At 42.1% G+C, this 27,986-nt stretch overlaps 9 protein-coding genes across 15 annotated transcripts; 2 read left to right on the top strand and 7 right to left on the bottom strand.

Annotated features, from left to right (window-relative positions):
* Nucleotides 1–60: 60 nt before the first annotated feature.
* On the top strand, nt 61–4,949 carry LOC138130770 (protein argonaute-2-like). The gene is made up of 5 exons (XM_069047404.1): nt 61–408; nt 574–1,033; nt 1,361–2,876; nt 3,196–3,663; nt 3,711–4,949. Exons 1-5 carry the CDS (start codon nt 393–395, stop codon nt 4,839–4,841), a joined length of 3,591 nt encoding a protein of 1,196 aa, XP_068903505.1. The 5' UTR covers nt 61–392; the 3' UTR covers nt 4,842–4,949.
* On the bottom strand, nt 4,941–5,579 carry LOC138130777 (inosine triphosphate pyrophosphatase). Its single transcript, XM_069047418.1, has one exon. It carries the CDS (start codon nt 5,577–5,579, stop codon nt 5,007–5,009), a length of 573 nt encoding a protein of 190 aa, XP_068903519.1. The 3' UTR covers nt 4,941–5,006.
* A 128-nt stretch (nt 5,580–5,707) lies between these two features.
* Nucleotides 5,708–6,106, top strand: LOC138130778 (U6 snRNA-associated Sm-like protein LSm6). Its single transcript, XM_069047419.1, has 2 exons — nt 5,708–5,849; nt 5,906–6,106. The coding sequence occupies exons 1-2, from the start codon at nt 5,759–5,761 to the stop codon at nt 6,052–6,054; spliced, it is 240 nt and encodes a 79-aa protein (XP_068903520.1). The 5' UTR covers nt 5,708–5,758; the 3' UTR covers nt 6,055–6,106.
* On the bottom strand, nt 6,067–7,108 carry LOC138130772 (uncharacterized). Its single transcript, XM_069047407.1, has 3 exons — nt 6,760–7,108; nt 6,252–6,710; nt 6,067–6,201 (listed from the first exon to the last, which is right to left on the bottom strand). Exons 1-3 carry the CDS (start codon nt 7,106–7,108, stop codon nt 6,104–6,106), a joined length of 906 nt encoding a protein of 301 aa, XP_068903508.1. The 3' UTR covers nt 6,067–6,103.
* Nucleotides 7,109–7,114: 6 nt separating this feature from the next.
* On the bottom strand, nt 7,115–8,103 carry LOC138130773 (adenylate kinase isoenzyme 1-like). 2 transcript variants are annotated; one of them, XM_069047408.1, is made up of 3 exons: nt 7,965–8,103; nt 7,380–7,916; nt 7,115–7,331 (listed from the first exon to the last, which is right to left on the bottom strand). In XM_069047408.1, exons 1-3 carry the CDS (start codon nt 7,992–7,994, stop codon nt 7,185–7,187), a joined length of 714 nt encoding a protein of 237 aa, XP_068903509.1. In that variant the 5' UTR covers nt 7,995–8,103; the 3' UTR covers nt 7,115–7,184. The 2 variants fall into 2 exon arrangements, with proteins under 2 accessions (XP_068903509.1, XP_068903510.1); XM_069047409.1 differs by having other exon boundaries at nt 7,380–7,913; nt 7,965–8,088.
* Nucleotides 8,102–9,002, bottom strand: LOC138130776 (adenylate kinase isoenzyme 1-like). The gene is made up of 4 exons (XM_069047417.1): nt 8,895–9,002; nt 8,690–8,833; nt 8,273–8,644; nt 8,102–8,223 (listed from the first exon to the last, which is right to left on the bottom strand). Exons 1-4 carry the CDS (start codon nt 8,931–8,933, stop codon nt 8,152–8,154), a joined length of 627 nt encoding a protein of 208 aa, XP_068903518.1. The 5' UTR covers nt 8,934–9,002; the 3' UTR covers nt 8,102–8,151.
* Nucleotides 9,003–9,017: 15 nt separating this feature from the next.
* LOC138130775 (adenylate kinase isoenzyme 1-like) lies at nt 9,018–11,360 on the bottom strand. Of its 6 annotated transcripts, none has more exons than XM_069047415.1 (5): nt 11,203–11,278; nt 9,935–9,997; nt 9,717–9,854; nt 9,231–9,602; nt 9,018–9,175 (listed from the first exon to the last, which is right to left on the bottom strand). In XM_069047415.1, exons 2-5 carry the CDS (start codon nt 9,935–9,937, stop codon nt 9,104–9,106), a joined length of 585 nt encoding a protein of 194 aa, XP_068903516.1. In that variant the 5' UTR covers nt 9,938–9,997; nt 11,203–11,278; the 3' UTR covers nt 9,018–9,103. The 6 variants fall into 6 exon arrangements, with proteins under 6 accessions (XP_068903516.1, XP_068903514.1, XP_068903517.1 ...); XM_069047413.1 differs by having other exon boundaries at nt 9,935–10,018; nt 11,203–11,253; XM_069047416.1 differs by lacking the exon at nt 11,203–11,278 and adding an exon at nt 10,874–10,892.
* A 1,886-nt stretch (nt 11,361–13,246) lies between these two features.
* Nucleotides 13,247–21,460, bottom strand: LOC138130765 (myosin-VIIa-like). The gene is made up of 10 exons (XM_069047395.1): nt 21,303–21,460; nt 20,991–21,251; nt 20,754–20,938; nt 19,136–20,585; nt 18,258–19,091; nt 16,796–17,131; nt 16,511–16,743; nt 14,137–16,457; nt 13,591–14,087; nt 13,247–13,532 (listed from the first exon to the last, which is right to left on the bottom strand). The coding sequence occupies exons 1-10, from the start codon at nt 21,327–21,329 to the stop codon at nt 13,320–13,322; spliced, it is 6,357 nt and encodes a 2,118-aa protein (XP_068903496.1). The 5' UTR covers nt 21,330–21,460; the 3' UTR covers nt 13,247–13,319.
* A 218-nt stretch (nt 21,461–21,678) lies between these two features.
* Nucleotides 21,679–27,714, bottom strand: LOC138130766 (vitellogenin-5-like). Its single transcript, XM_069047396.1, has 4 exons — nt 27,554–27,714; nt 23,346–26,143; nt 22,077–23,291; nt 21,679–22,024 (listed from the first exon to the last, which is right to left on the bottom strand). The coding sequence occupies exons 1-4, from the start codon at nt 27,585–27,587 to the stop codon at nt 21,752–21,754; spliced, it is 4,320 nt and encodes a 1,439-aa protein (XP_068903497.1). The 5' UTR covers nt 27,588–27,714; the 3' UTR covers nt 21,679–21,751.
* Nucleotides 27,715–27,986: the final 272 nt, after the last annotated feature.

Here is a 27,986-nt window from a genome sequence, read left to right as displayed (position 1 = left end):
GGTAAATTCTCCACATTTTCCAATACTTTTTTTAAGTTAAAGTGTTGGTATTGGTTCTTATACGCCGTCGAACAAAAATGGTGTAATCCCATATAACCAGTTATACCTATTATATGTGTAATCCATTGTGACGTCAGAAGTCCACCTATACCTTGCTTTTATCTATGGTCAGAACTCAGAAGTGTGTCAGAAGTGTCAAAATCACAGAGTTCAGAAACGTCAGTGGGGAAGGTGTAACGAGAGTGTTTGTTAGCAAATTTAAAAAAAGAGTAGTGTTTTATTTTCTTTTATCGCTTCTTTGTGTAATTTTTTACAGTTGCAAAACAGATTGCAATCCCTTGTGTGATTTATTCGGTTTGTGTACTATTACGTAGGTTTGCCAGTACGATAAAATGGGCAAGAAGAAAGGTACGATTGTTCAAGAATTCGGCATTAACAACTTTTCATTTTATACTCACATTGCAATTTTCGTCATGTAGGCATAAACCGTCGATTTGTCCCAGCTTCTGACATGACAACGGGCTTCCCCCGTTTTCGTGGTGAGGTGAGGCAGCCATTTTGTTTTGTTTTTAGGTAAAGGAAAAAGTCGGGCCGAAGCAAGCTCAAGCGATCAACCGAGCGGACCCGACCCATCGACATCGCAAGAACAACAGCCTAGGCCCCAGCAAGAGGCCCCCAGAGCCCAACAGGAAGGACAAAAGAAAGGGGCAGGACAACAAAAAAAGAAGAAACAACAAGAACCTTCATCACCGCAAGGAGATGTACCCCAACAAGGTGGTCCTTCACAACCAGGTGGCCCCCCTCAACAAGGTGGTCCTTCACAACCAGGTGGCCCCCCTCAACGAGGGGGTCCACCTCAACAAGGGGATCAACTTCAACAAGGTGGTCAACCTCAACGAGGTGGCCCCCCTCAAAAAGGCGGTCAGCCTCATCAAGGTGGTCAGCCTCAACGAGGTGGCCCCCCTCAACAAGGTGGTCAGCCTCAACAAGGGGGCCCGCCCCACCAGTACATGGTGCCACCACAACAAATTAGGTAAATTCCATAGCTTCACCAAGAATGTACAAATCTCATAGAAAAATAATACATTTGTGTTTTGAAAACAAAGGTGGTATTTGGCGCAGCGATGATAATGAGTCGCGAGGAATTGCTTCGATAATTAAACATCATTCAAGATTACAAAAAATTATTTTTACGAATCCGTTCTTTTTTGATACTAATATGTAGTAATAATGTAGTTTATATTTATAAACTTTCAAAATTTTGAACAACTATAAAAGATAGATGAGTTTGTTTTGTCGTTGTGGGTCCGGTTAGGCCGTAAATTTATATGAAAATATAATTTATGCGTATATTTTGCAGTCCTCAGTATCAACAACAACCTCATGGAGGTCCTGGACCTCGAATGCCACAACAACCAGGAGGTCCTCGGCCCCGAATGCCACAACAACAATACAGGGGTCCTCAACCCGGGATGACACCACAGCAAGGTGGTGGTGCACCGCCCAGAATGCCACAGCAACAACAACAATGGTACAGGGCCCCTCCACCCGGGATGCCACAAGAAGCTTCACCAGCGGGAATTCCGCAGCAACAACAGTACATGGGTTCCCCACCGGGCATGACACAGCAGGGAGCTCCACCAATGGGAATGCCCCAGCAACAACAGTACAGGGGTCCTTCACCCGCAATTCCACAACAGGGAGCTCCACCAATGGGGATGCCCCAGCAACAACAACAGTACAGGGGTCCTTCACCCGCAATGCCACAACAGGGAGCTCCACCAGTGAGAATGCCCCAGCAACAACAACAGTACAGGGGTCCTTCCCCTGCGATGCCACAGCAGCAAGGACAAGGACAGCAGCCGCAACAACGAAGAGGTCCACAGCAGCAACAACAGCGCGGTCCACAGCAACAACAGCGCGGTCCACAGCAACAACAGCGCGGTCCTCAGCAACAACCGAGAGAACAAATTTCTTCGCCCCAGAAGGAACTAAGTCCACCTTTTGGAGGGCAAGGTGATTGTTTGAAACAAGTGGTCCAACCTGGGACTAGAGGTAGAAAAATTCGAGTCGAGAGCAATCACTTGGCCCTCAACATGGGCAAGCTAATGGAAGCCATCCATTACGACGTGGCCATCACTCCAGACACGCCGAAATCTTTATTGCGCGACGTAATGAACCTCATCAGACAAAAACACTATCCGAAACGTTTTCCTGCATTCGACGGCCGTAAAAATCTCTATTCACCCACCAAATTACCTTTCGGTCCCACCGACTCCATGAGCGACACTGTCACAGTTGACGGTGAGAACCGTCCCAGAGAATTCAAAGTGGAGATTAAATTCGCAAGAATGGTGGACCTTTCACCCTTGCACGACATGCTTAGGACGAAGAAGTCGCCGCAGGATGCCCTCCAATGTCTCGACATAGTCCTGCGAAATGCTCCCTCCAACACGTGCATAACGGCGGGCAGATGTTTTTTTACACCTCCCGTCAACCAGATCATCCAGTTGGGCGACGGCATGGAGATGTACTACGGTTTTTATCAGTCGGCAATCAGAGGTTGGAAACCGTTGTTGAACGTGGACGTGGCGCACAAGGCGTTTCCCACTGCGCAAGGGGTGTTGGACGTCATCTGCGAATTGGGCAGTAATTTTCGATCTACGATGCAGAGGGATGATTTGAAAAGACCCATCAACGATTATCTCCTAAAAGATTTAGAAAAATTCTTGAGGCAGTTGAAAGTAAAATACGAAATAACTGGTCAGAGCGGATCGAAGAGAATTCAGCGCGTGAATGGGTTGGGGGCGGCACCATCGCAGGCAACGTTCAAATTAGAGGACGGCAAAATCACAACCGTGGAAAAATACTACAGGGTAAGCAGTTCAGTCGGTAACTACTCAAAAAAGTAGAGAAAAAAAATGGTGTAAAAAACATTAAACATTTTGAAAAATCAGACATTAACAAAATACTTACGTAGTCTTAGAATTTTCTCTATCGTCGTTATAGATACTTTGTATCGAAAAACTTTCAACTCAATTGGATTAGAATCTGGACTTTACGGCAGCCTCCTCGAGTCCGTAATGTTTCGAAAAATTATTGTCAATTCGGTTTCGCGTCCAAAGACTGTTGCGAAGTTTTTTTTAATCGATCACGTACAGCCGTTTTTTTTTTTGAATTACGATTTTGTCGTAGGACGTGAAAAAGGTGCCACTGAAATACCCCCATTTGCCCACTTTGTGGGTGGGTGCGAGGGACCGAGACTCCAAGATCCTTTTGCCTTTGGAGTTTTGTACCGTGGTCGGCGGACAAGCCGTTAATCGTAAAATGAACGAAAACCAGACGAGCGCCATGATAAAAAAGTCCGCGACTTCGACCGAAGTACGCAAACAAAAAATTATGGATTCTCTGAACAAGGCAAAATACAACAACGATCCCTGCATTAGAGAGTTCGGATTTTCCGTAAATAATCAGTTCGAGATTTTGGACGCCCGCGTTTTGCAACCTCCGAATCTGCTGTACAACGACAATTTAAGGGTCACTCCGAGCAAAGGTATTTGGAGGGCGGACAGAAGCAGGTTTCTGATCGGAGCGGAGGTTAGGAAATGGACCATCACCTGCGTGACTCGACAACCGTGCAAGCCGGAGCAGTTGGCGGACACGGTGAGTTGATCGCGTTTAAACTTCCGGCGTAATCGTAGAAATTGCAGATCTTCAAGATGGGCAATTCTAACGGGATGAGGATGCCGAAAGCCACCCCGCCCTTCGTACCAGTGGGCGGCCGTCAAACAGTCCGCGACATAATTGATTTTTTCAAAACCAAACAAGATTTCGATTTGATCTTCGTCATCGTGCCCAACAGCGGCCCCCAATATTCTTTCGTAAAGCAAGCGGCGGAGTTGAACGTCGGTTGTCTGACTCAATGCATCAAAGAAAGAACATTCTACAAAATGAATCCCCAAACGGCGATGAACATTCTTCTCAAGGTCAACAGTAAAATGAACGGAACCAATCACACGTTCCACCAGGACAGTCGACCGCCCATACTGGCGCGCCCCTGCATGATCATGGGCGCCGACGTTACCCATCCGAGCCCAGACGCGAAGGACATTCCCAGCGTGGCGGCCGTGACAGCTTCGCACGACCCCAAAGCCTTCCAGTATAACATCTGCTGGCGTCTGCAACCCCCCAAAATGGAAATCATTGAAGATTTGTGCAACATAACAGTAGAACAACTCAAGTTTTTCTACAGTAAGACCAAAGTCAAGCCGGAAACTATCATCTTCTTCAGAGATGGAGTGTCTGAGGGACAGTTCGATGAAGTCCACAAGGCGGAAATCTCCGCCATACAGAGAGCTTGTAAGATAGTACAGGCCGACGGTTACGAACCGAAGATTACGTTTTTGGTGGTGCAAAAGAGACATCACACTAGATTGTTCCCAACAAATCCCAGAGATTCGGAGGATAGAAATTTGAACGTCCCGGCTGGGACTTGCGTCGACACCACCATAACCAATCCCACTATGCAAGATTTTTATCTAGTGTCACATGCCAGCATTCAAGGTGTAGCTAAGCCCACGAAGTACTGCACTTTGTGGGATGACAATAACATGAACAATGACACCATTGAAGAGCTCACCTATCACCTGTGTCATATGTTCACCAGGTGCAACAGGTCGGTGAGTTATCCAGCTCCAACCTACTATGCACATCTAGCAGCCGCCAGGGCTAAGGTTTACATCGAAAACGACAAATTAAACTTGGACGAGTTGAAGAAGTGTCAAGACAAGTACCAAATTAAAGAGTGCATTTGTAAAGGCAAACCAATGTTTTTTGTCTGATGACGCAAGCGTTATTGCTTCGATTTTCTATATCCACCTACTGCTTTGGTTAAGTAAAAAAACTATATATTCATCTAATTATATCAAATAAAAAAAGTGTTTATCAAACTGTATTTTTATTTAAATGAAACAAAATTTTCTTTTGACTATGAATAGGCTGAACGTTTATGAATTTGTAGCTGCAAAAAAGTGCCGCTTCAATGAATCAAGGGCCCTGTAGCGATGCGAAATCTTGTTCTTCTCAGATTTGGGCATTTCCGCGTAAGTCTGTTGGTAGCCAGCTGGTTGAAAACAAGCATCCCATCCAAAATCTCTGGGACCCCTTGGCATAACAATTTCCCCGTCGGTCCGCCCCTCAAACAAAATCACTTTATCGCCCTCATTTCCGGGGTGATACGCGAACGTGCAAACGGCTTGCGCGCTTTTATCTTCGAAACCTGTCAACAACTTGTACAATCCTTCTGGCGCCAATTTGTCTAGAAACCATTTGATGTAAGGGCCAGGTAGACCCCCCAAGGAATTGAAACAAAGACAAGTGTCCTCGACTATGCAAGGACCTTTTATAATCTCGTAAGCTGCTTGGCATTTTTTCATACAAATGTCGTCGATTTCGCCCTGAAGCTCCGGTAGATCCACCTTTTGACTCACTACTTCTCTGGGAAAGTTCGAGCCGAGGATGGCAATGACTTCTTCTAGTTTTTTGGCGTTGCCGGTCACGAAAGTCAAGGGTTTCGACATTACGTTGTTCACATCAATAACTATCTGCTGGTTTATAAATCGTACCGAAAATGTGCGGTTACGATTGTTGAAGTTTGAAGGGTCAAAATAAAATGAGGTTATGTTTAACTAGGGTTGTGTGACCGTGTTGAGCGATAAGATTGTTGCAAACTTTTGAAATATCCTCAAGATAAGTCAATATGAGCCGAAAGGAAGCCCTGTCGTCTTTTATTCAACAAATTCACGCCAGACCTGTCGTTGTCAAGCTCAACAGCGGAGTTGATTACAGAGGTGAGGTTATGTGATACGTTCACCGAATGAATTTTAATAGAACGAGTTAATTTTAGGAGTTTTGGCATGTCTTGACGGTTACATGAACATCGCTTTGGAACAAACCGAGGAGTATGTCAATGGTCAGCTGAAGAATAAATTTGGTGACGCTTTCATAAGGGGCAACAACGTTCTTTACATAAGCACCCAAAAACGGCGAATCTAGTTACGTTTACCACTTTTTCGATGCTATTTTTCTAATAAATTTTTTTGTCTCATTCTAAATCATTTAATAAAGCGCACTGATCGATCCTGGTCGAATTTGAGTAAATCACAAAAAGCTCGTTCGCGCTCAGACATTGCCTCCTCTTCCCTGAAACACAAAGATTATTCCAAACAACTCCACAAGTCTCGCAGACTCACTTTTATTTTTTATCTGTGCACAATCTTCATTTTTGAATTCAACGGGGGGGAACTGCGGCGGGGCCGGATAAAATTCACAAATAAATTCCAGTTTGATTTTACAATTGATAGCTCTCCACGTCCTCTCGGCATCTAAAATCACGCAATCCTCGTGTTTACGGTTCGGCCTGGGATGTCCCACGCCCCAAGCTCTATACTTGGTGCAGGCTAGGAAGTTGCCCAACGGAGTCCTGAAAGTTCCCTCGGACTCCGTATCGTCCAGACCCACGTAAGCGGCTTTGTACCAGTTTTGCATCGACTTGAGTGATGCAGCCAAGGCGTTTGTCCGAATTTCGCTCGAGACGTCCGCCAGATCGGCGCCCAAATTTTGACAGAAATTAATCGCATCGGTGTAATTCTTCTTTTGCTCGATTCTGACAAACAGCCCCACGGATTTTACGCAAGTGGCGTTAGAGGTTGCTAAAAGTGATCAAAAACTCTACTGCGTATCGATTTGTTTTCTACGTACAGTTAAGGTCTCCGAAGGCGCTGTAATAGTCGAAGGAAGGATCGAAAACGAAAGTGGTGGAGTTTCCCGTTTCGGGACAACCTAGAACTTGACAATTTCTGTATCTTCGAGCTTGCGTCGCATTTTTCAATTGTGGGGGCGCAAAATTGAAAGCGACTCCGTTTTTGGTCCTGGCGAATCTCATGCAGTCGTGAGGGTTACTGAAATCCTTCCAGGCGATTATTGGCTTCGTGGATTTGGCACAATTTTTTATTTTGTGAAATTTGAGGAACCGTTTGTCTGAAAAGCAAGTTTTAATCGCGAACACGCAAGGAACGAGCGACAAAACGAGCAACCAGTCGCAACGCATGATGACTACAATTAACCTGTTTTATTTGAAAATTTCGAAATTACAAAACACCGGAAGAAAGTGTCGGAAGTTGTTTTTAATTAAAGGACGAGATCGTCGACTCGTTCTCTTGGGACTGAGCATAGTCAGATTCCGCTGTGATTTTACTCCTCGTGCTAATCCTTACTGATATGGCGGCTTCGATTTTCGTGTAGACCTCGTTGGGATCTTCGTTGCCACGAATCTGCAACTGACCGAATCAGAAACGACAAAACACACTCGAGTGCGGTACTTTTTCGAGCTTGCTGCCGTATTTCGAAGTGCCTTCTTTGATTTCCTTCATGTAGCTCGCTATCGCCTTCTTTATCATTTCGTCGTCGAGCCGGCCCTCGCTCTGGATCAGCTTTCTCTTCACCATGACTGGCACGTCGCAGAGCAAGTAAATGATGGCGTCGATGTCGTCGATCTCCTTGATGAAAATGGCGGCTTGTTTGCTATTCTTGGGGAAGTTGTTGATCAAGAACCCTTTACAGTTTTGCGATTTTCTCAACATTTCTTCTTTGATCAAGTCGATCACTATCGAATCGGGGATTTTTTTGGCACGGTGGTGGAGCGCCTCGTTGATCAATCTTCCCCTGTCGGTGTCTTTGTCGGCTTCATCGCGGAGCAAGTCCGCGACTTTTATGTGTGAAAATTCCAAGTTTTCTGAAAGGAGTTTGGCTTGGGTGTTCCGACCGCAACCTGGCGGGCCCACGAGCCAAATGATCGGCAGCGATTTCGACTTGATGGGGGTCATGTCGTAGCGCAATCTTTGCATGGGGGGCACCTGCTACGGCCGGGGTCAGTCACATTTGTTTACTCGGGAAGTGGTACTTACATCGTCGATGCAAGAAAGGGAACCGCCCATTTCTTCACTTTGTGATCGATTTGTGAAACATGAAAATATTGATTGATCGAGAAATGTCAGATTGTTTGCGGCATAGCTGCCTCGGTTAAATAATAATTCAACACGACTCGTTTAGTATTTTAGTTTTATTGTCACAAAATGGTAATAACAACGGACTTCAGTCGACTAAGACATCCAAGTGGCGTTGTACATCAGCAAACACTTCGTCCACGGATTTTTCGGCGTCGATCTGCAAATGTTCATGCACCGAAGAAACAATTCACACCGCAAAGACTTACCTTTTTCACCTTGGCAGAGTACTGGTCAAGAATCAGATCTTTTTCAGCGTTGAACGTTTTGATTCTTCTCTGTATGATATTTACGTTGTCATCACTTCTGAAGGACTTTCTCGCGCGGTTACGCAGTCTATACGCGAGTGTCTCGTCGGAAGTTTCAAAAAACAAAATGCAAGTCACCGGACCGATTTTCTGTTCGAACAAAATCCCTTGATGCTTCTCTCGAGGATACCCGTCGATCAGAAAGCCTTTAGCTTTCTGTAGATTCTTCACTATGGCCTCTTTTAACAATTCAATAACGACATCGTTGGGTACTAGTTCACCTCGGTCCATGATATGTTGCAATTCTCTGCCTCTCTGGGTTTCGCTTGCCACCTACAACTCACAGTCAGTTCAGTTACTTCAGAGCAACAATTTTACTTCATTGCGAAGTAAATCCCCTGTCGATAGATGGACGAAATCATATTTGGCGACGATTTTCCCACATTGTGTGCCTTTTCCGGAACCTGGACCGCCCAGAACCCAGACAATTGGGACCTTGACAGCTAGTCTAGGTGTTGGATTCTTCAGAAAACGATGTTTCATTTAGAAAGATATTTAGTTACTGTGCCGTCGTTAATTTTACCGCTTTAGGACATGTGTCGTCAGCACAGCCTGGCAACATTTAGCAAAAATTCTGACAGATGTGACAACAACTCACTGACGTTTCCGTCAACTTGTCAAGTGCACTTGAAAGAAATGTGACCACTTCTATTTGAATTTAATTTTTATTGTGAATAAATAAACAGTAATTAACAAACAATAAAATTCAACAAACGACGCTTGTACTTGATTTTATGCCACAAGAGGATCCAGGTAAGTTTGAACTTCGCCGAAGATTTCGTCAGTGCTTCTTTCGGCGTTGATCTGGAACGACAACGTGTTTACATTGAGAAACTAATGCGACCGTCGATGGACTCACTCTTTTGAGTTTCTCCGTGTACTGCTGGACCACTTGGTCGTTGTGGGTGTTGAAAGTGTGCAACCTCTTCTTGATAGTTTCTTCATTGTCGTCAACTCTCCCGGAAGTCTTGGCTCGGCCCAGCAATCTCTCAACCAGCGTCTTTTCCGAAGCGTCGAAGAACAAAACTAGATTGACCGGAGAGATTTTTTGTTCAAACATTATCCCTTGTTCTTTTTCTCTGGGGTAACCGTCGATGAGGAATCCTTTGGAATTGGGGAGGTTGTTCAAAATCGCTTCTCTTAGCAGATCGAGGACAACTTCCATGGGCACCAGCTCGCCTCTTTCCATGATGGCGGTCAGTTCTTTGCCTCGAGGCGAACCGCTGGCTACCTACAGGACATAGCACCTCTCGAATCAATTCAAATCACCACTGCAAGGAACTAACAACTTAAATTTTCCACATTCATTTGTCACAAACACGTTTTTGCACCTTAGGAAAGTTACCTCGTTTCGTAGCAGATCTCCAGACGACAAGTGCGTGAAGCCATATTTCGCGACGATTTTCTCACATTGCGTGCCTTTGCCGGAACCGGGACCTCCCAGGATCCAGATGATGGGTACTTTGATTTCGGGGGTGGGAGCCTGAACAAAATTCACAAAGAGTTATCTCAACAATAGAGTCTTTGCAGTGCGTTTATTCGAGCTTAACATTTTTTACTCACCATGGCCGAACGGGCAATGAAAAGCCTCTTTCAATATCAGTGGGTCACTGGGACGTCGTGTAGCTGAGAATAACCGCACGGTGACTAAAGTTAAAACGAACTCAAGCCATTGACAAATCGTTGCCAACGATTTTAGAGTAAAAGAGCGAAAAGATTGATTCGATGGTGATGTAATGCGGACGATTTCTATCGATTATTTGGGGGCGATGATTACACACAATTTTTAAAATGTGAAGAACAAAACGGCATTCACAAAAATTGGGTGCAGCGTTATATCAATCAACAACAAACTGAATGCATTGTTATAGCAGAGACAATTATTTCGTAACATGTGACCGGAAGGTTTCTATTTTGTGTAATGTCTAATTATACCTATATTTATCCAGTAGCGGTTCACCATGTTTACTGATCAAGGATACCGTCTGTATTTGACTCTATATTTCATAAAAAAATTTGTGGACGAAATTATAGAGGACAATGCGATATAAATAAGTCAGGTACATCCTTGACTTATATTCGATCAATATCGAATAAATTGCTCTTAAAGAAGCATTTTATAAACTCTAAGTAAGAAACAAACTTGTTATCGTCTTCAGAATGGCAAAATTAATTCTCTTTTTTTATTTTTAATATACCTTAAAAACTCCAGTAGAAAAAAGTATTTATTCATTTAAATTAATGACTTCTACCACGTTTACGTGCTTATTTTCGCATTAATTAACTTTGCTTATTTGAAGTTTGCCTTGTAGGTTTCTTTGCACTTTTACGTCTACAAATAATAAATAAAATAAAATGATGAGCGAGTACAGTTATTAATTTTATTTGCAATTGAATTGTCTTGACACAGCTACCTATTAGTACTTGTACACATTTCATTCGAAATCACTTTAAAATATTAGTAAACACTTAGCAGGTGACAGTGGCATATGTTATAAATACCTTGGATTCAAATACAATACATATTACAGAGATAATAAAAATTTGGACAAGATCTAAAAGCATCTAAAATATCACTGCGAATCGCGCTCGGACTAAAAATATCTCAACTTTTGACTTTGGTGTGGGCGTGCTTATAAAACAAAATATCAAATTTATAAAAAACTTGAACATAGCACCTGATTTGTGGATTTATTTTCTCAACAGAATGTTACGAAAGGACGCGGCAGACTCGATCGACCTCGGCAACGCCACAAACGCGAAGCTAATTAACTGAATTAGGTATGCATGGTACCGATGGTGGTGCACTTGTAAACAATCTAATTACTTACTTCGGTGGGTGACATTGTGGTGGAGGTTAAGGAGCAACCGGGAGGCGAAATTGACTCGCGCGATTTGGCCCAGTTACTCCCACGACTTCTGATCGATAGCGCAGTTTGACACAAAGAATACGCGAGCGATTAGGTTTTTATTCGTCCTAGAATCGTTAATCCTCATTTCATTTTTTAAATCTATTGTGAATTACAAGTAGATTTTACTATCTTATCTAACGACAACACTAAGTGAGAACTAAAAAAAAATCAAAATCGGATTAATTAATCATTTTCTCGTGGTCAAGTTTCCAAAAACGGATGATAATAATGAAAAAAGATTATATTGTTGTTGTTTGTCTTCTAACAATTAAAATAAAGAAGCATTTATTGCAAAACTCAAAACTTGTATTACTGGTTGCATATACATTGGGGTTGCATACTTTTTACATTTACAAAACAATATTCTATAGATTGCACACATTTAAAGGTTGAAGCCTTATATCAAGGGAATATAACCTTAAAGTTTTGTGATTTTTACTAATTTTTTTAATAGGGTTCATCGTGCGTTGATGACATATCGAAAAATAACCGATAACTGTGGGCAACAGTTTATATCTGTGGTCTCATCGATTTGCTTCAAGAAAAATGGAGTACCTATTTGAAATTTATATTGAAATATCATAATATGTGATAAAAAAAATAACAAAATCCTCCTTTTCAGAAAGAATTCAGAAGCATAAGAAGTAAAAATAAATGTGTATCGTTTATCTAAATTATTACTAGTATCTATAGTTTATATTAAATGAACGAAATGGAAATCAAACCATCTTATTGTCCCTAAATACTTTATTAAAAGAGCCTAAATAGAGATATTTTCATATTTGATGGCGGAAACAAAAGACTGAGAAATGTCACAAATTTATATTGTCAGTGTCAAATTTCTCAAAGACGTTCGTGATTTCGACAGAAATGCAGCAAATTGGCAATAAGAACTTGAGACATAATTTGTAATACGTTTGATTATATGAGAATAACTTTTTTTGTTCGTCACTGTCAGAATTTGAGAATTTTCTCCTGTGTGAACGGATTTTGATAAATTTGACAACTTGTAAAAACGAAACGTCAAGCTAATTTTAAAGATTTTCAGCGATTTGGAGCCTTTGGGGGGCCCGTCGAACAAAAAAACGTATTATTCAACTCGTTCTTGTGTAATTTGGGCTTTTTTTTGCACTCGTGGACCTTTAAAACTCTCGTTTCACTCGAGTTTTAACCTACCCCCTCATGCCAAAAAAGCTCAAATTACACACGAACTCGTTAAATAAACTACTATTCCTTTTGAACCACTAACAAAAATTGGTTTCCTGAGAATTTATTTTTTCAATCTATTTAGCGAAAATTTAAATTTACCTAGACATTCCTTTTTACGGCGTTTATGAGAAATTTGACACTGACAATACAATTTTGTGACATTTCTCAGTCTTTTGTTTTCGCCACTAAATATGAAAATACCTCTATCAAAAGTCATGAAACTGACTTCTTTTCACAGTTCGTCGATAATTTTTAAATGTGATTTGAAATTTTGCAAAATGTCAAATAAATAGTTATTTCTACAACTAGTTATGAAAGTCATACTTTTTTTCACGAATTTGCAGATTGATTAACGAGCAATCAAGCAAATAAGTGAAAAAAAGAGACTTTCATAACGTGTTGTACACACTGTTTTTTTGCATATCGAAAAAAGTTGAGAAATTTGGTCTAAAAGGATTCATGAAAAATTACAAAAAAAAAATAGGTTGGTATGGTTTGACAATTATCTCCAAGAAGATGGAATAAAATGATGCAAAAAAGTACTACTTTCACTACGATTTTACGTGTAAAAAAGTGCTACTTTCATTACGATTTTGCGTGTAAAAAAGTGCCACTTTTATTACGATATGCAAAAAACATCATTTTTTTTATAAAATTGTTACACATCATATAATCGAACTGATATCATTCTGGATGAAAATTGTCATGCAGTCAACCCGGGACGACATCGATAAATGATGAAAATGAAACATGATTTTACACAGAATATGATTTATTGAACTTTGCACCGAATAAATATTGTTTATACAGAACGGTACCTATTCTATCTACAAAATAAACTTTTCCCTTTCTTTCTCCTTCATAGTAGAGCTCCTTATGTAGTCTGTGTACGACGTGATCAAGTCGTCCATTTTGTAACCTTGCGAGGTTTCGCACAACAACTTAGTTTTCCTCATAATGTTGCCAATAGTCAAGTGGAAGTAAGTATTGCCGGAGGACCAGTTGCTCAACTCTGAGAATTCATGCGTTGCCAAAACATCCTAAACGAAAAGCAATTAAAATCACCGGACCCGAACCGTAACGTAGTTGGTTACAAACCTTGGTTTGAGGATGAAGAATGTTGACACCTTGCTTGTTGATTCCGATTAAAATAATATCTGGATAAGTGGGTTCCGTAGTTTGCTTGACTTCGAAGAAGGTCGATCCGAAAGTCGGCCACTCGTAGATGATTTTCAAAAAGCGCAGTTTGGCTTGCTCCATGGTGATGTTCCCGCTTTTCTTGTACTCACTTAGAATGCTCTTCTTCCATTCTGACGAACTCGCGGCTTTGGCTAAATCGGCTGGGATCAGGTCTTTGACGTGTTGAACAGCCGCCTGGACTTGAGAGTGGTCGTTGTCGAGACGCGCGTGAAGAATGATGGCTGCCAGTTTGGTGGCGTCTTGCTTGGTGCACTTGTGGAAACCTCGCAGGTATTTGGGTAGTTCTTGGTGGAAATGGAATATCTGATCGGCGTTGGTGTCTCGGCCTGGAACCGCGTTGATCCAGAGCTTCTTCATGAAGAACACTTGGTACTGAGCTTGTATCGGGGCCGCACCTGCAACGACAACATTAGTTGACACATTGTCGTGTCGATTTATACGCACTGTTCCAGCTGGGCTTGGTTTGCCGCATCCAGTCGATCAACTCGTGTAAGAAATCGTAGAAGAAAGAGTCCGCCGGAATGGAGAAGACTTTATCGGAAATCATGACGAACAAGCTGAAACCGTCCGTATTTTCCAGTTCCAGTCTGGAAGAGATGGTCCTGCATAAGTCGCAAGCTCGGGTGACGGAGTCGACTTCGAAGGCTTCGTCTGTGTCATCGGGGAAATAAATCTTGTGGTAGATTTCCATGCTGCGGTGTTGGATGGCCTCGACTTCTACCGAATAGGGTGGATACTTTCTCGGCCCTATCTTTTGGCTCTTCTGCAAGCGCTTCAGGCACGGTTGCACGAAGGGATGCGTTCTCGACGTCAAAAACTTCTGAAGTTCTGTCATCAGCGACGCCGACGGTATAAACAAACCAGTGGCCAAGTACATCAACTCCCAACCGCGTTCTTCACTCAAAGACAACCGGTTAAATGTCAACTGGCGCATAATTTGGCAGTAAACCTCATCTTTCAACATGTCGTCTTTGAGAGCAGCCGAGAAGATCTGATCAGTATACTCGTTGCTGTATTTGGCTTTAGGCGCCGGCAAATCTCCCATGTACTTGAGTATCGCAGTGAAAGAAGAACACGCTTCTTTGCTCAACTCTTCGTTGGTCATAAGCTTCTGCAGGTGAGGTTGATAAATGGGCTCGTTGGTGTACTTCCAGAGCTCCTCGCGCGAAGCTCGCCGGGCTGCCGTCAGTACAGATGTCTTGGTCGTTGCGATTTTCTTCCCGGTTCTGAAGTGCTCGGCGGCGTAGTGAGCCAGAGTGTACAACTTCAGTCTCTGCATCGTGTTGAGCACCGGAACCGTCGGTTGCTTCGGGCCCAGGACGCCGTCCTTCTTGAAGGCCACCAGAATGTCGGCTGGTGGTTCGGTGATGGCCGGGAGAATGTAGACGTGTTCTGTGGGGAAGTCTCCCACCGAGCCGTGACACTCGCCGTAGCCCCAGGTGGCAGACATGAGAGCTTCGCCGGTAAGCCCGTTCTTCAGCGCGATCAGGTCTCCCTTTTTGAAGGCCAGGAACGACGGTGCGTTCGTTGGGTGTTTGTAGTCTTGGATAGCCACAACATATACTGAGCGTTTCTTCAGCCCGTCCAAGAGGTATTGAATCAGTGTGCAAATGCCCTCAGCTTCGGGACAATGGAAGATAAACTCTTCGTTTCTTACGGTGGTCAAGACTAGTTTGTGCATTTGTGAGTTGGCAATACGCTCGAAACTGACCAAGTTGACGTCGCAGAAGTTCAGTTCTAGAAGAATTTGTTCCTGATCGTCGATCATGTATATTCCGGTCCAGTTGATCGCGATTATGACATTCTTGGTAGGCAGTTGGGGTCCTCCGATCTGGAGGGCTTCGTAGAATTTGGAGAACATGATAGGCCACGTGTTTTTGGCGTATTTTACCATAAACTCTTGAGCTTTGATTGGAGGCAGTTTGTTCCTAACACAGAGTAATTTAGAAAACGCGTCTTTAATCTTCCTTTCCCAGCCGTCCAAGTTGTTTTGACCTTTCTTCACCAAATAGATCGGCATATATTCACCGATTCTTGTATGCAAGACTTCGGGATTCATCTGCGCACCATTGTCTACATAATACTGCGTGGCTATCAATGATGCCACATCTCCTTCAGCGTTGCATCGATATTCTCCGAATTTCAAACCCCGGACCACTTGGTGGTAGATCAACCCAGTTGCGACTGGATCCTCCGCCGGATTATGCCAAGGCGTGAATATCTCTTTTCTGAAGAACAACTTCCACGGAGCGTTTCTTTCCGATTGACCCTTTTCTTTGGCGTACTGTTCGCATTGAGAAATAGCGTCCATCACGTGATCAGCGTCACTACCTAAAGACATTACTTTATCGAACAGCGTGATGTACAAAGAAAACCCGAAAACATCTTTCAGATTCTTCTTGGTCGAAATCTCTTTGCAAATCTCTTCCGCTGTGGAGGCCGAATCGACTTCCACTACATGTGTGGTGTTGTCCATGAACGTGATTTCTATGTTTATCGGATTCTTGTTTCTGGTGGCCATCAGCTCCAACCAGCTAGGAGGTTGCGTACGAGTACCGTTCTTGAAGGTGCGGTTCAAGCGTCCTTCGCAGTAAGGGGCGTAACCAGGAGGACCGGCTCGGACGAAGGCTCGAAGGTAGTTCAAGAACCTGTCAGAAGGAGCGAAGCATCCGATGCAGAGCGAGAGAAGGATCCAACCGCGAGCGTGCGAAGCCTTCGTCGGATTGTTAGTTAGCTGTTTGCAGATTTGGCACAAGATTTCATCCCTAGAAAAGATAACGTCAAAATTGTTTGGAATTTGTAATGGAGGAGGAGGTACCGCAGTTCTGAACGCAAAATCCCGTGACCGATGATAAAATGGAGCTTCTCCAGGTTGGTAGTTCTGCGATGATGCAGCCACTCGCTGTACCGTTCTGCAGCATAGTTGTCTTCGACCAGACCTTGACGTACATCTTCCAACAGCTTGTTTTTCCTCCTTAGAGTCAAATTGACCAGTTTCTTGCGCTCAGATTTGGTCAAACTCGCCAATTTCTTTTCTTCTTTGATGATCTCCTAACAACAAAAACTCGTACACTTTTACCGCGAAACAAACACGAAATCAAACCTGATATTCTTTTCTGTTGGTGAAGCTTCTGCTTAACGTTTGCGAAACTTGAGTCATCACCGACATATTTGTCTTGATGGCGTTTTCGAACTTGGGTTCTGGCAAGTCGCCCATGAATCTGAGAATTGTGATCCACAGAGCTTGAGCCGCGATAACATCGTCTGGGGTTGGCAAGTCGAGCAAAGATTCTTTCAGTTGTCTCTTGGAGTATTGGTGGTTGGTGTTCTTGATGAAGTAGGTTGCGGCGAATTTCGCAAAGTTGTAGGCAGATAAATCTTCTCGGTCGTCATCGTTGATTGTTGCATTAATTGGTTGTTTTGCATCTTTGAGCAGGTCCTAGGAAAAAAGGAAACTATCATTATCATCTGTCGTGCGGCATCAAAAAAGAAAGGAAAATGTTATTTATAGTTGACAGTTATGATTTAAGTGCGTTATCAGAAAAGCTCGATCAGACGGCGTGAAAGAGTTATTATTATGATAATGAAGTTTATCAAAATGTTGCTAGTGGTGGCTCCCAGCAAAACAGTGAACATTTTTGTGCTAGTTAGTGGACAAAAAATTTCAATTTGACAATGTCAAGTGTTGCAAGCAAAACTAAAACGTATGTTTCAGATTATGGCAAATTATCTTCCTTAAAGAAATTATCCTCGTATGGCATTTGATGAATGTCATCGGTAAGTATGACTGCCAGAGTTTCACGAATGTAAATAAAACTGTGTTGCAATTTGCACGTTACAGTTATGATTCCTTCGTGTTATACAGGGTGTCTTAAAATTATCGTATTCCAAGTTCGGGGCTTAGTAGGGGACATCCTGTTGGCCAAGTGTTTAAAAATGTTTAAAAAAAAATTGCTGTCATTTTGAAAAAAAATATCAAAGTTGCCAATATTTGTTCAAAAGTACCTGATTAATATTCTAGCTATGTTGTACTTTTGAACAAAAATTGGAAACTTTTATTTTTTCGAGATAAAGCTGTTTTTTCAAGAAATGTCTTTTCATTTATATTTTAATATTTTACATAATCATCCTCACCATATTTAAAAATGAATGTCAACCATTTATATTTTTTATTTGAAAGTTTGAACCTTCAGACCCATATATCTTTGTAACAATCTCCCCTATATTTTTTATTTTATTTTTTCGAGATTCCTGAGATTTTTCCCTACAAGACCCCCTACTTGGAATACGTTAATTTTGCGACACCCTGTATATTGTAGATATCGTTTTGTTTCATTGTTTGCCATTGAAAATTACCTCTTGGGGCCATATTGGTCTGTTTACGTTTACGTGATGGCGCTTATGTAGAAATTATCAGGAGAGGAATAAGAGTTGACACCTTCATTAACGGGCTGACATATGATATTGACATGTTTACAGTTACATAACTCTACACATTTGTACATACAGTGTTGACGTCGCACTTAGTACCGTTAAGTAGAATAAACATTTTTCCTGTTGCTTACCATAAACGCCTCATTTTCCTTATTGATATCCGTCGGAGTGACCGGAAGATTCGGATCTTTAAGGAATTCGAACACATCATCCACCAACTTCTTAGCCTTGTTTTCTTCTTCCTCTTGTTGCTTGAGCTTCAAGGTGTACTCCCTGTTCAACTCGGCCAAACTCTTCTGCATCTTAGCTTCCGCATCAGCGCGATAGTTCTTGTTTCCTGCATTCTTCAAGTTCCTCTCGTCGACTTTCCTCTGCTTGATGATGGCGTAGATCTTGCCAAACTGCGACTTGTTTCTCGCGACGTGTCCTCTAGCCACCGCTTGCAACTTAACAATGTTCTTGCGAATCCCACCGAAGGAGTGGGTGAGCTGTCTGGATCGAATCGAAGCCTGCAGTCTCTGGTAACCGTTGCGAATGATGAGGAACCTGGTGCGATAACCCCTGGCGCGCCAGTGCTTCTGGAAAACGATAGAAGCTTCGCGCAACCTCCTGAAGCGTCTCTTGTAGATCCAGCCGCGGATCGCCTTTTGCAGCACCAGAATATATTTCGACAAAATCCTGCTTCTCTCGTGTTCGAGGAACTCGTGGTCGGGGGCTTTGAGGAAAAGTTTCGTGCTGCCCATTTGGTAGTCTTCGTTGTTTTTGAACGCGGCTTCACAAATCTTGCGGGTGGACTCTTTGCAATCACCTTTGGAGCTTGGAGGGATCGCTTTGCCCAAGTGGCGGAAACGGTCGACGAAGTCTTTGTACGAGTAGCGAATTGGGTATCCGGCTTGGCGGATTCTCGCAGTTTCCATCATGCCTGAGTAGCGCAATTGTCGACAACACAGGGTTCTGTCAAAAATCTAAATTTCGGGTTAGGACGCTTGGCTGTTGACAAAATACGAACCTGTGGCTTCTTATCTTCGTTGGGCTTGATACACCTGACGAAATAAGGATGACACATGTTAAGAGTCTTCATCAAAACGTCAAGGGACGTTCTGAATTGCGAAGACAAAGTCACCATTCTCTTGGTGGTGGCTTCCTGTTGAAAATCTGTAACGAAAATCTTCTTCAACAAGTCGTTGTTGGAGTCTTGGACCAACTCCTTGAGGTCTTGACTGAAGGAATCGCGATTCTTCTCTAGAAATCCTGGAACGTCGTAGAAGACGGTTCCTGCAAAGTGTTGCACACCAAAAGCAGGAGTGACGTCCGATTTGGGTTTCACGTAGTTCTTCTTCGTGGTGTGAGTGTTGTGTAATTTTGCCAACATGGTGAAATCAGTCCCTTTGGGAAACTTGGACTCTTCGTCAACGAGCGACATCAAATTCATGGGTTTCATTCCAATAAGATCTAGAACCTCTTGGTTATCAACAAAAGTGATTTTGGTCCAGTTGATGCCTTCTTTAGTGTAATATTCTTGTTCGAGTTTGAAAATGTGTTGGACGAAGAACTGTTGCAGGTTCTCGTTGGCGTAGTTGATGCAAAGCTGTTCGAAACTGTTAACTGTAAAATTCTCAAAGCCGAAAATATCCAAAACTCCGATCGAAGTCTTGGCTGTACCCTTCGGTTGGTAGATCGCTTCGTTAATCTTGTCAATGATCATGATGAAGAGTTTACCGTAGATTCCCTTCACGAAAGCGTGTCTCGACTCGGAGGCTTGCTCTTGAGCTAGTGTCGATATGACTTTATCGCCGTGAGCGTAGATTGTCTTCTTCGTCAAAGCCTCGCCCAGATCGAATTTGTTGGTTCCGAGAAGTTTCGCGATTCTGTCAGCAGCTGCGGCATCTTGGACTTCCGACGATTCCGTATTGGAAGCGGTTCCAGGTTTGAATTTCAGATTTCCCATGTGCAAGATTGCCGCGAGCAACTGGAAAATGTCGTTGGTCTCTTTGTCCGTAAAATTTAACACCTTCATGGCGGCTCGGATGTCGGAGAATTCTGCAGCTTCGTTGCGTCCTTGACAAGTCAACGTGCTTCCACCTTTGAGATAGTTGTAATGGTCGGCTTCGGTCAAGTCGAAACGTTTCTTCTCGTCTTTAGAAAGTCCCGCGATCATGCTGTAAAAAATATGATAGTTCCTTTCCCCTTTGTTTTGCGACACTATTCTGCTCTTTTCCAGAAGGTATTGTTCGATTCTGGCACCCTCGATGTTTCCAGACTTGTTGAAATGAATGTCGATGTATTTGCCGAAACGTGACGAGTTGTCATTGCGAACGGTTTTAGCGTTACCGAAGGCTTCCATGATGGGATTTGCTTCCAAGATTTGTTGTTCGATCCAGGAGTGCTGCCCGCTGGTTGACGCCAAGTACTGGAGGATCAATTTGGTACTCTCGGTCTTTCCAGCACCTGATTCTCCGCTAAACAAATAAAACAAGTAAAATGTGTACCCAGATTTTTCAAATGTAAATCTAATCTCTCCTAATTAATAATACACGATCCCTTTTCTAATTACTAGATTGAGCTAGATAAATCGATTCCAACATTTCGAAGATAACAGAAGCATTTATTAAGATAAGATAACCAACCTGATGACGACACATTGGTCTTTTCTGCTCGTTTTCATGTTAACATAGCTGTTATCTCCTATTGCGAAGATGTGTGGGGGCAGCTCGTTGAATTTTTTATTATGGTAATCTTTAATCAGCGCGTTTGTGTAGATAGGTAATAATTCGTAGGGATTAATCGCCACCAACATCGATCCGATATACGTCTAAAAATGTTTTGTTGAGTAGTCATCGATGATTACTCATGGCTCTACTCACATAAATATTTTTGCTTTTGTATCTCTTGTGCAAGTTCCTCATGATAGCGTAATCCTGTAGATCCCCTAAATTGATCATGTCGTCCACGCCCTCGACGGACGTAACGTGCATGTTCTTAACGAACTGCTGGTGAGAGATGGAAATCTCGTTACCGTCGTCATCTTTAACGCGAATACGACGTTCCTCGATGTTGGTTATTTTGCCACCTATCAGGATGTCAAACTCCCCATTGGTAACGGGCTGGACCCAGATGTGGTCCCCCTGCAATGGACAAATGACACATCTGTTGTCTCAACGTAACGACGATTTTACCACAACGAGACCACTGATTTTTGACATTTTGCTTGATCAAATATTTTGCCAACACATATTGATATGTTCTGTACTTGACACAACTCGATCACTGTAGTACTGGATTATTGGTAATTTATCTTTGAAGCTTTTGTGAAATATTTCGCTATCAGGCTGAGATAAGACAAATCACCAAATCTCTTATAGATTTTCTGATAAGGCTCATAGAGCACAACTGACTAATAGAAAGATATTTTAAGTTTATTGTTTCATCCGATCAAAATGCACTTATCAACTTGTTGGAGGAATTAAAACACCTATAATGAACTTGCGGCTACTGATTTCTAGAAAAAATTTTGAGAAACAGTATATAAAGTGGAGCAAATAAAAAGCCAAATCAAAATGTATGCTTTATTTCTTAATTAGTATTCATATCCGTGAGCAAGGTTCAGTTTTGTATCAAAATAACTTTAATTGTGGTCGTAGCAACGTCCGTGCAGCTGTTGGTCCACCTTCGGGATGACTATCACCGCTTGGTGGTGATGGTACTCCACGTGAATCCCACTGTGCTGGAAGATGAGAGCAACCGGATGATGAGAATCTTGAATAAACATGTGACAATACATCCAATCTTTGTGTAGATATTCGTGGATGGGAACCACTTGCCCATCTATGGTAACCTGGTGGCCGTCGCCGTGAGGCACAATCTCGAGCGTGTGTCCATGATCGACTACCTTCACACCCTGTAATACATTCCTCTTTAATTATTTCCCTTCACACACCTTCCTTACTTACGATTTCATCATCTCCGACCTGTTTGACGTACACAGCTTTCTGGGGATTTTGGACAGCGTTCCCTACGTAGAGAGTCCAGTCGTTTGGTACCGCTTCGCGAATGTCGTGATGGTTCAGATGGTAGTGATCGTGATGAACCGTACAATGTTCAACAAAACCGACTTGATGTAAATATTGGAACCATTCAGGGTATTCCACGGAATCCGGAGCCACTCCAAACCACTTCCAGTAATGCGTCGGTACTCCTGTCAATTTGTAGACGTGCTGAGGTGTGGTCACGTGTAAATTCACTTCTTCCACTTGCATTGGGTACATCACGTCGACTTTAAGGTTCTGGTCGGCTATGTTGTCACTGTGTTCGTCCTCGAAGACGTAATAAGACATGTAGTGGCTCTTGACGTGGTCCCACCAATGGGCAAAGACTTTTTTGAACTCGGTGGGCACGTTGGTGGTCTTCACGTTGTAAACATAATGTCTGACGGTAGTGTGGTCAACTAAACATTGCGTGGTGTGGTAGTGTGCGATTGCATAATAGTTAACATATTCGCAACTTCCATATTTGTGGTGTCCTTGCTCTTGCTCGTGAGATTGTTGCCCAGTCATGGTAACGTCGATTACTGTATCGTCTTTAACGCATTTGCCGTCAGGAGTTTGACTCATGGCAACGTTCAAATGACCCTCCACTCCACTCTCAGTCCACTTCTTGATTCCGTCGACGCATACTTTGTAGTCTTTTTGACCGGGAATGATGCGAGTGACGTGCATTTTGACAGTGTTGTGAGTATGACCGGAATTCATGTCGAGGATCGCGTTCACATCCCACGTTTTCAAGCTCGTTTCTTGGTTTTTCACCGAGTAGGTCATGCGAGTACTCCACTTGCCTTTGGGGGCGTAATAGTAATCGTCGTCAACGGTGGCGTCGGAGTGAAGACGAAGAGACAAGTCGATGTTGCTGACGGAGTGTTGGTGGCTTGGTTCGACTCTAACGATCAATCCGTAGCTTCCAGGTTCTGGTAGGAGGAGACAGTACTGGTGCCAATTCGCGTACGACATCCAGAAATGTCTCAATGGAGATTCTGAATGGCTGGAATGTGACTGGGTGAAAAGATACATTTGATGGTAGAAAGAACCGTTAGTGGCGTATTGGCTGCTGTCATAAATACCGACGCGCCACTGATGACCAGTACTTAAATCGTCGTCCTGAATCAGAGGGTACTGAAATTTAAAAAAAAATCAGATTGATTTTGTTGTACTTAGTACGGTACCTACATCATTTCTGAATTTTTCTCCATGACTGACAATCTGGAAATCTTTGCATTGTGGGCAAGACTGCATCAAGATATTTCTGTTGTAATCGTCTTTGATAAACACCATCTGTTTTACGTGGGACCTAAATCCGGCGACATTGTGAGCAGGGTTGCTGTCCTTCTTCCAGGACAGTTGCAGACTTTGCTGTTGAGTGTTAAGAGTGATCTCGAAGTGCAGTGGCCAGACGGCATCGTAAGAGTGATATCTGTTGACACCTTGCCAAACATCGACAAACGGATTGTAGAAAGACAAGCCGTGGCGGTAGTGGATCCAGTTGACATATCTGTTGTCGACGTGGAGGTGCACCACTTTGTTTACCGTTTCTTTTGTAACACTAATGTTGTTGTGGTGAACCACAGGCATCAAATATTCCCAAAGTGCCGGAATGCCCAAATCTGTCGGAATCAGATTTCTGTGGTACTCATTGTAACTCACGTGCAACAGATCTTGGGTCAAAGAATGCGACTCCTTTGTGAAAAAGTCGAGGATTTCGTTGAGTTGGTGTAAACTGTGCTGGTCGAAGAAGTAAGTGTTGACGATATGTCCGTGTCTCAAAAGAACCACCTCGATGTGGACGTCTTTATTGTCAGTGATCTTGGGTATTTTCTTTTGGAAGACTTCAACCGCCATATTGACAGGATCGATGTGGTGATCAACACCGTGAATCTTCACGAAGAACGTGCGGTCTTCATGATAGATGTTAAACTGTTGCGATGTCGTGACCACTCCGTATATTTGGGAGTCGCTGCCGTTGATGAAGTAGTTCTCAACTCCAGCGCTGAAGTCAAAGTTGACGTCTTTGTAGTCGTGGCGAGTGGCGAAGGAGCGACCGTGACTACGTGGTGGTAGAAGCTTGACGAGGTGAGCGACTTTGACGGCGTACTCTCGATGGCAAGGTTCATTCGTTTCCATCATTCCGTGCATGAAAGTGTACACAAAACTGTAAACCTCGTCATTTGGTTCCATCAATAAGTAATTGAACATGTTTGTCAGTCTCGAGTCGTTAGGGTACGTCATCATGATGAAGTAAAACGCGATTGTCCTCATCTCTGTCAGTTCGTCGACGTTCGTGAAGATAGGCCAAAGGGTCTCGATCACTGTGTTGGGGTCTCGCTCTGCGACAACCGCTGAACTCACTGCCCACAAGCTCAGCAAGCGGAAGTGATGGTCGGGGTACCACTCTCCGTAAACAGCTGGAAGCAGGTGTTTGATAATCGAGTGCAGTCTCATGTTGCACAGACCCATCAGGTAAGTCATTTGGACCTTGTAATCGTGAGAACTCCTCAACTTGTTGATGTACTCGATGACGTACTTCTCGTACGGTTGCTGACGACTATATTTCGTCTCGTGGTGGTGAATGTCGACACCATCATTTTTCATAAACTCTTTGTTGCGGTGAGTCTTTTCAACAAAAGAATGCGAGTGTTGAACGAGACTTGCGAAGCTCAAAACAGCAACTTTTCGTACATTCCAGCTGATGGATTCGTCAAGATGTAACAGGTCTTCCATCTCGGCCAACAACTCGACCGTGGGTTCGATCACATGTTCCGGGAAATGTTGAAGGAGTTCGCTGGCAACTCCCGCGCTCAGCACTTTGTTGACAATCAGCTGTTTGATGAAGACAGTGGAAGCTTTGGTGCCGACGAGTGGCAGAATGTGGTGGAACACGGTCAAACTGTCACCGGAAAGCTTCTTATGCAGTTCTTCCAGTTTAGTTAAGCTGAAAAATTGGAGCAGTCTTTGAACTCTGTTCACCATTTGGCCTCTCTTGCTGTCAGGCTCTCGGGTGTGAATGTGGTCTTCGTTCAAATACGAATGGATGTCGCCCAACATATGTTGAATGTTCGGAATGAGTTTCTCGTAATTGACAACGTGGCGTCCATTGGTTACATCATGAATACTTCCATCTTGTGACGTCTCGAACGAGTGGTAAGTCAAGTGATTTTCAACATGTTCCGACTGAATATGGAACTGTTCCTGAATTGGTACCATCTGCGTCAGACGCATACTCTGATTCACGAAAATAAACTGATGGTCTGATTGTCCTTTGAACGGATAATAAAACACAACTCCTGCAGAATGAATATCTTTCACAACATGATGACCATCTTGCTTTACAATTCGATATTCCTTCTTAGTGTTGTGCATTATCGGATTTTCGTAACCCATATCGCAAACTCCCGCTTCGTTATTGCTGAACAAATGTAGATACAGATGATGAGGATCGTGCATGTCGTGCAATTTATGCACTTCGATCTCGTTTTGATGCGGTTTAACGGTATAGTCTACATCGAAATGTCCATAAATCGAGTGCTCTTTTATTACGAAAGAGTGGGGATGATGATGGACCTGTTTCAGTACCGACTCATCCATTTGGAAAATGGTGGCGATCGCTTTTTTGATGTTGCGAGAGAATTCTTTCTCTTGGGCTTCAGTGACGATACCAATGGCTAAGCCCTTAGTGTCGTATATAATCTTAAAGACATGTTCCAGTTCTTTGAGGTGAAGAGGAACGCTATGGGCTTCGTGTTCCTGGACATGATTCAAAATTCCGTTGTAGAGCTTGTAAGATAAATCTGTGATTTTCACGTGGGTCGCATTGCTGTTCGCTTGCACGTGGATTTTTCCCTCGAGGACGAAGTGGGACGCGTACGACGTTGGTAAGTTAGTCCCAGCTTTGACGAGTGCTTTCCAGTTGTAGATTACTTCTTTATCCCACGGACTCAAAGTGTTAAATGCTTTAGACAGACCTGCTAAAGCTGCGACAGGAAATAGAGCGATTAGAGTGGAAAATAAAAGAATTCAGAAGAGACGAGGAGAGATGTGGTTGATGAAATGTTTTAAGCAGATAATGCCTCAGTTACAGTTTAACTTAGTTATAATCTCCAGCTGACGTATTTGATTAACGTTTATATTTTTCTGAAGCAAACTGTTATCATATTGATAAGAATTGATGGATGTTACCTTTGTTGGAATTTTTTTATAATGATATCTGGTCCACAGTTATTAATAAACTGCAGATTTATTTTGACAAACTTTTGACACTGACATACACGGTCATTAATACATTATTGTAGTCCAAATTGCCGCTCCATATGAAATTGATCAACATTGACACTATTGACAGTTCACATGAAAAATGTCGCCACACTACAATTATGTTTGTGTGAAGCGGCAAAAATTTTATAACATGGGCATGGCTTGCTTCGACTACAGTAATTTATAAAGACCCTGTATATATTATATAGTGTCAGATTTATATGCGTGTAAAGAATGTAATTTAAGTAAAAACAAAATTTGTAAACAGATGTTTTTTTTTACTGAATAAAATGGTCGGTTAAATTTCAGTTAAAAAAGGATTAGAAGAATATTATCAACACGATGATATCATAATAGAAACTTTGTAACTGATTAAATCTCTTAATACACAACTGATTACATTTTTTAAGTATACTTGAAATTAGACATTTTTTACAGTTTAGTTACATTACATTATAAATAAAATTCCGAAACAAATGTATAAACGACAAAACCAGAATACGAGGGTAGTGCTCTGTTTTCTGGTCTTGATGTAAAAAACAAAACAATTTAATTGTTCGGTGAAGTTTGTCTTTTTTTAAAAATAGATAAAATTATCAGTGAAATATTTGGACCTTCCTATCAACTAATCAACTGATTCTGATATTTTAAATTGGACAGAAAATCTTGTAACATGCAGATTTACAACAGAGATTTAGAGCCAGTAGAAAATATTTATGAAATATTACACTGATTGCGATGGTAGATAAAAATCAACATTATTTATAACTCCAAATAAAATAATCCAATTAAATATACAGTCGCGGACAGAAAAAAGTAGGACAAGTGTTATTCAGAAATTTAGCCAAAATTGAGTTGAGTAAACCGGGCTTACTATAATAAATAAATAAATATTTTAATAGTAATCACAGAAATATTAATATTATAAGCGAAAAAACATTGTCCTACTTTTTTTTGTCCGCGACTGTATAATAAGAGATTATTAAATAAACATTTAACTATTTCATTAACATTTTTGCTCAAGATAAATAAATATTTTTCTGTTTAATCTCAAAAGTCGAAATCTTCGATGCGGTTAAATAACAATTTTATTGACAATTTTTTACACCGAAAAGAATAAGGCGACTTACCAGTTAACACCAAAATAATTTTCTTTAGTCCCATCGCAGGAGCAACTGGAATATCAAGTTGAAAGCGCCATTTATAAAGATTTTGTATTTGTCACTTTTTTCTTATTTGCATATTATTGTTTATGGGGGTAAAACATCGATAACTTATTGACCCACACTTGTTTTTGCATTTTCATATTAACTATGGTAATCTTTATTGAATGTACCTAATCCGGTGCAAGACTTTTTATCGTCTGCAAGTGATAAAATTTAAATTTATCGCATTTTTTTAAATATAAGTACCTACTCATCTCTTATATTTTGAACAGCACAGTTTGTTGAAAAAGATGCTTTCATGAAATAGCTGAAATGTCTTTTGCACTTTTTAAGAAGTCTCTATAGTGTCAACATAAAATTACCAATACTTGTCTTGTGATTCACGTTCTAACTAATG

This window comes from Tenebrio molitor, chromosome 5, assembly GCF_963966145.1.
Source record: "Tenebrio molitor chromosome 5, icTenMoli1.1, whole genome shotgun sequence".
In the NCBI taxonomy this organism is placed as follows: domain Eukaryota; kingdom Metazoa; phylum Arthropoda; class Insecta; order Coleoptera; family Tenebrionidae; genus Tenebrio; species Tenebrio molitor.
This window is presented reverse-complemented; position numbering and strand designations above follow the sequence as displayed.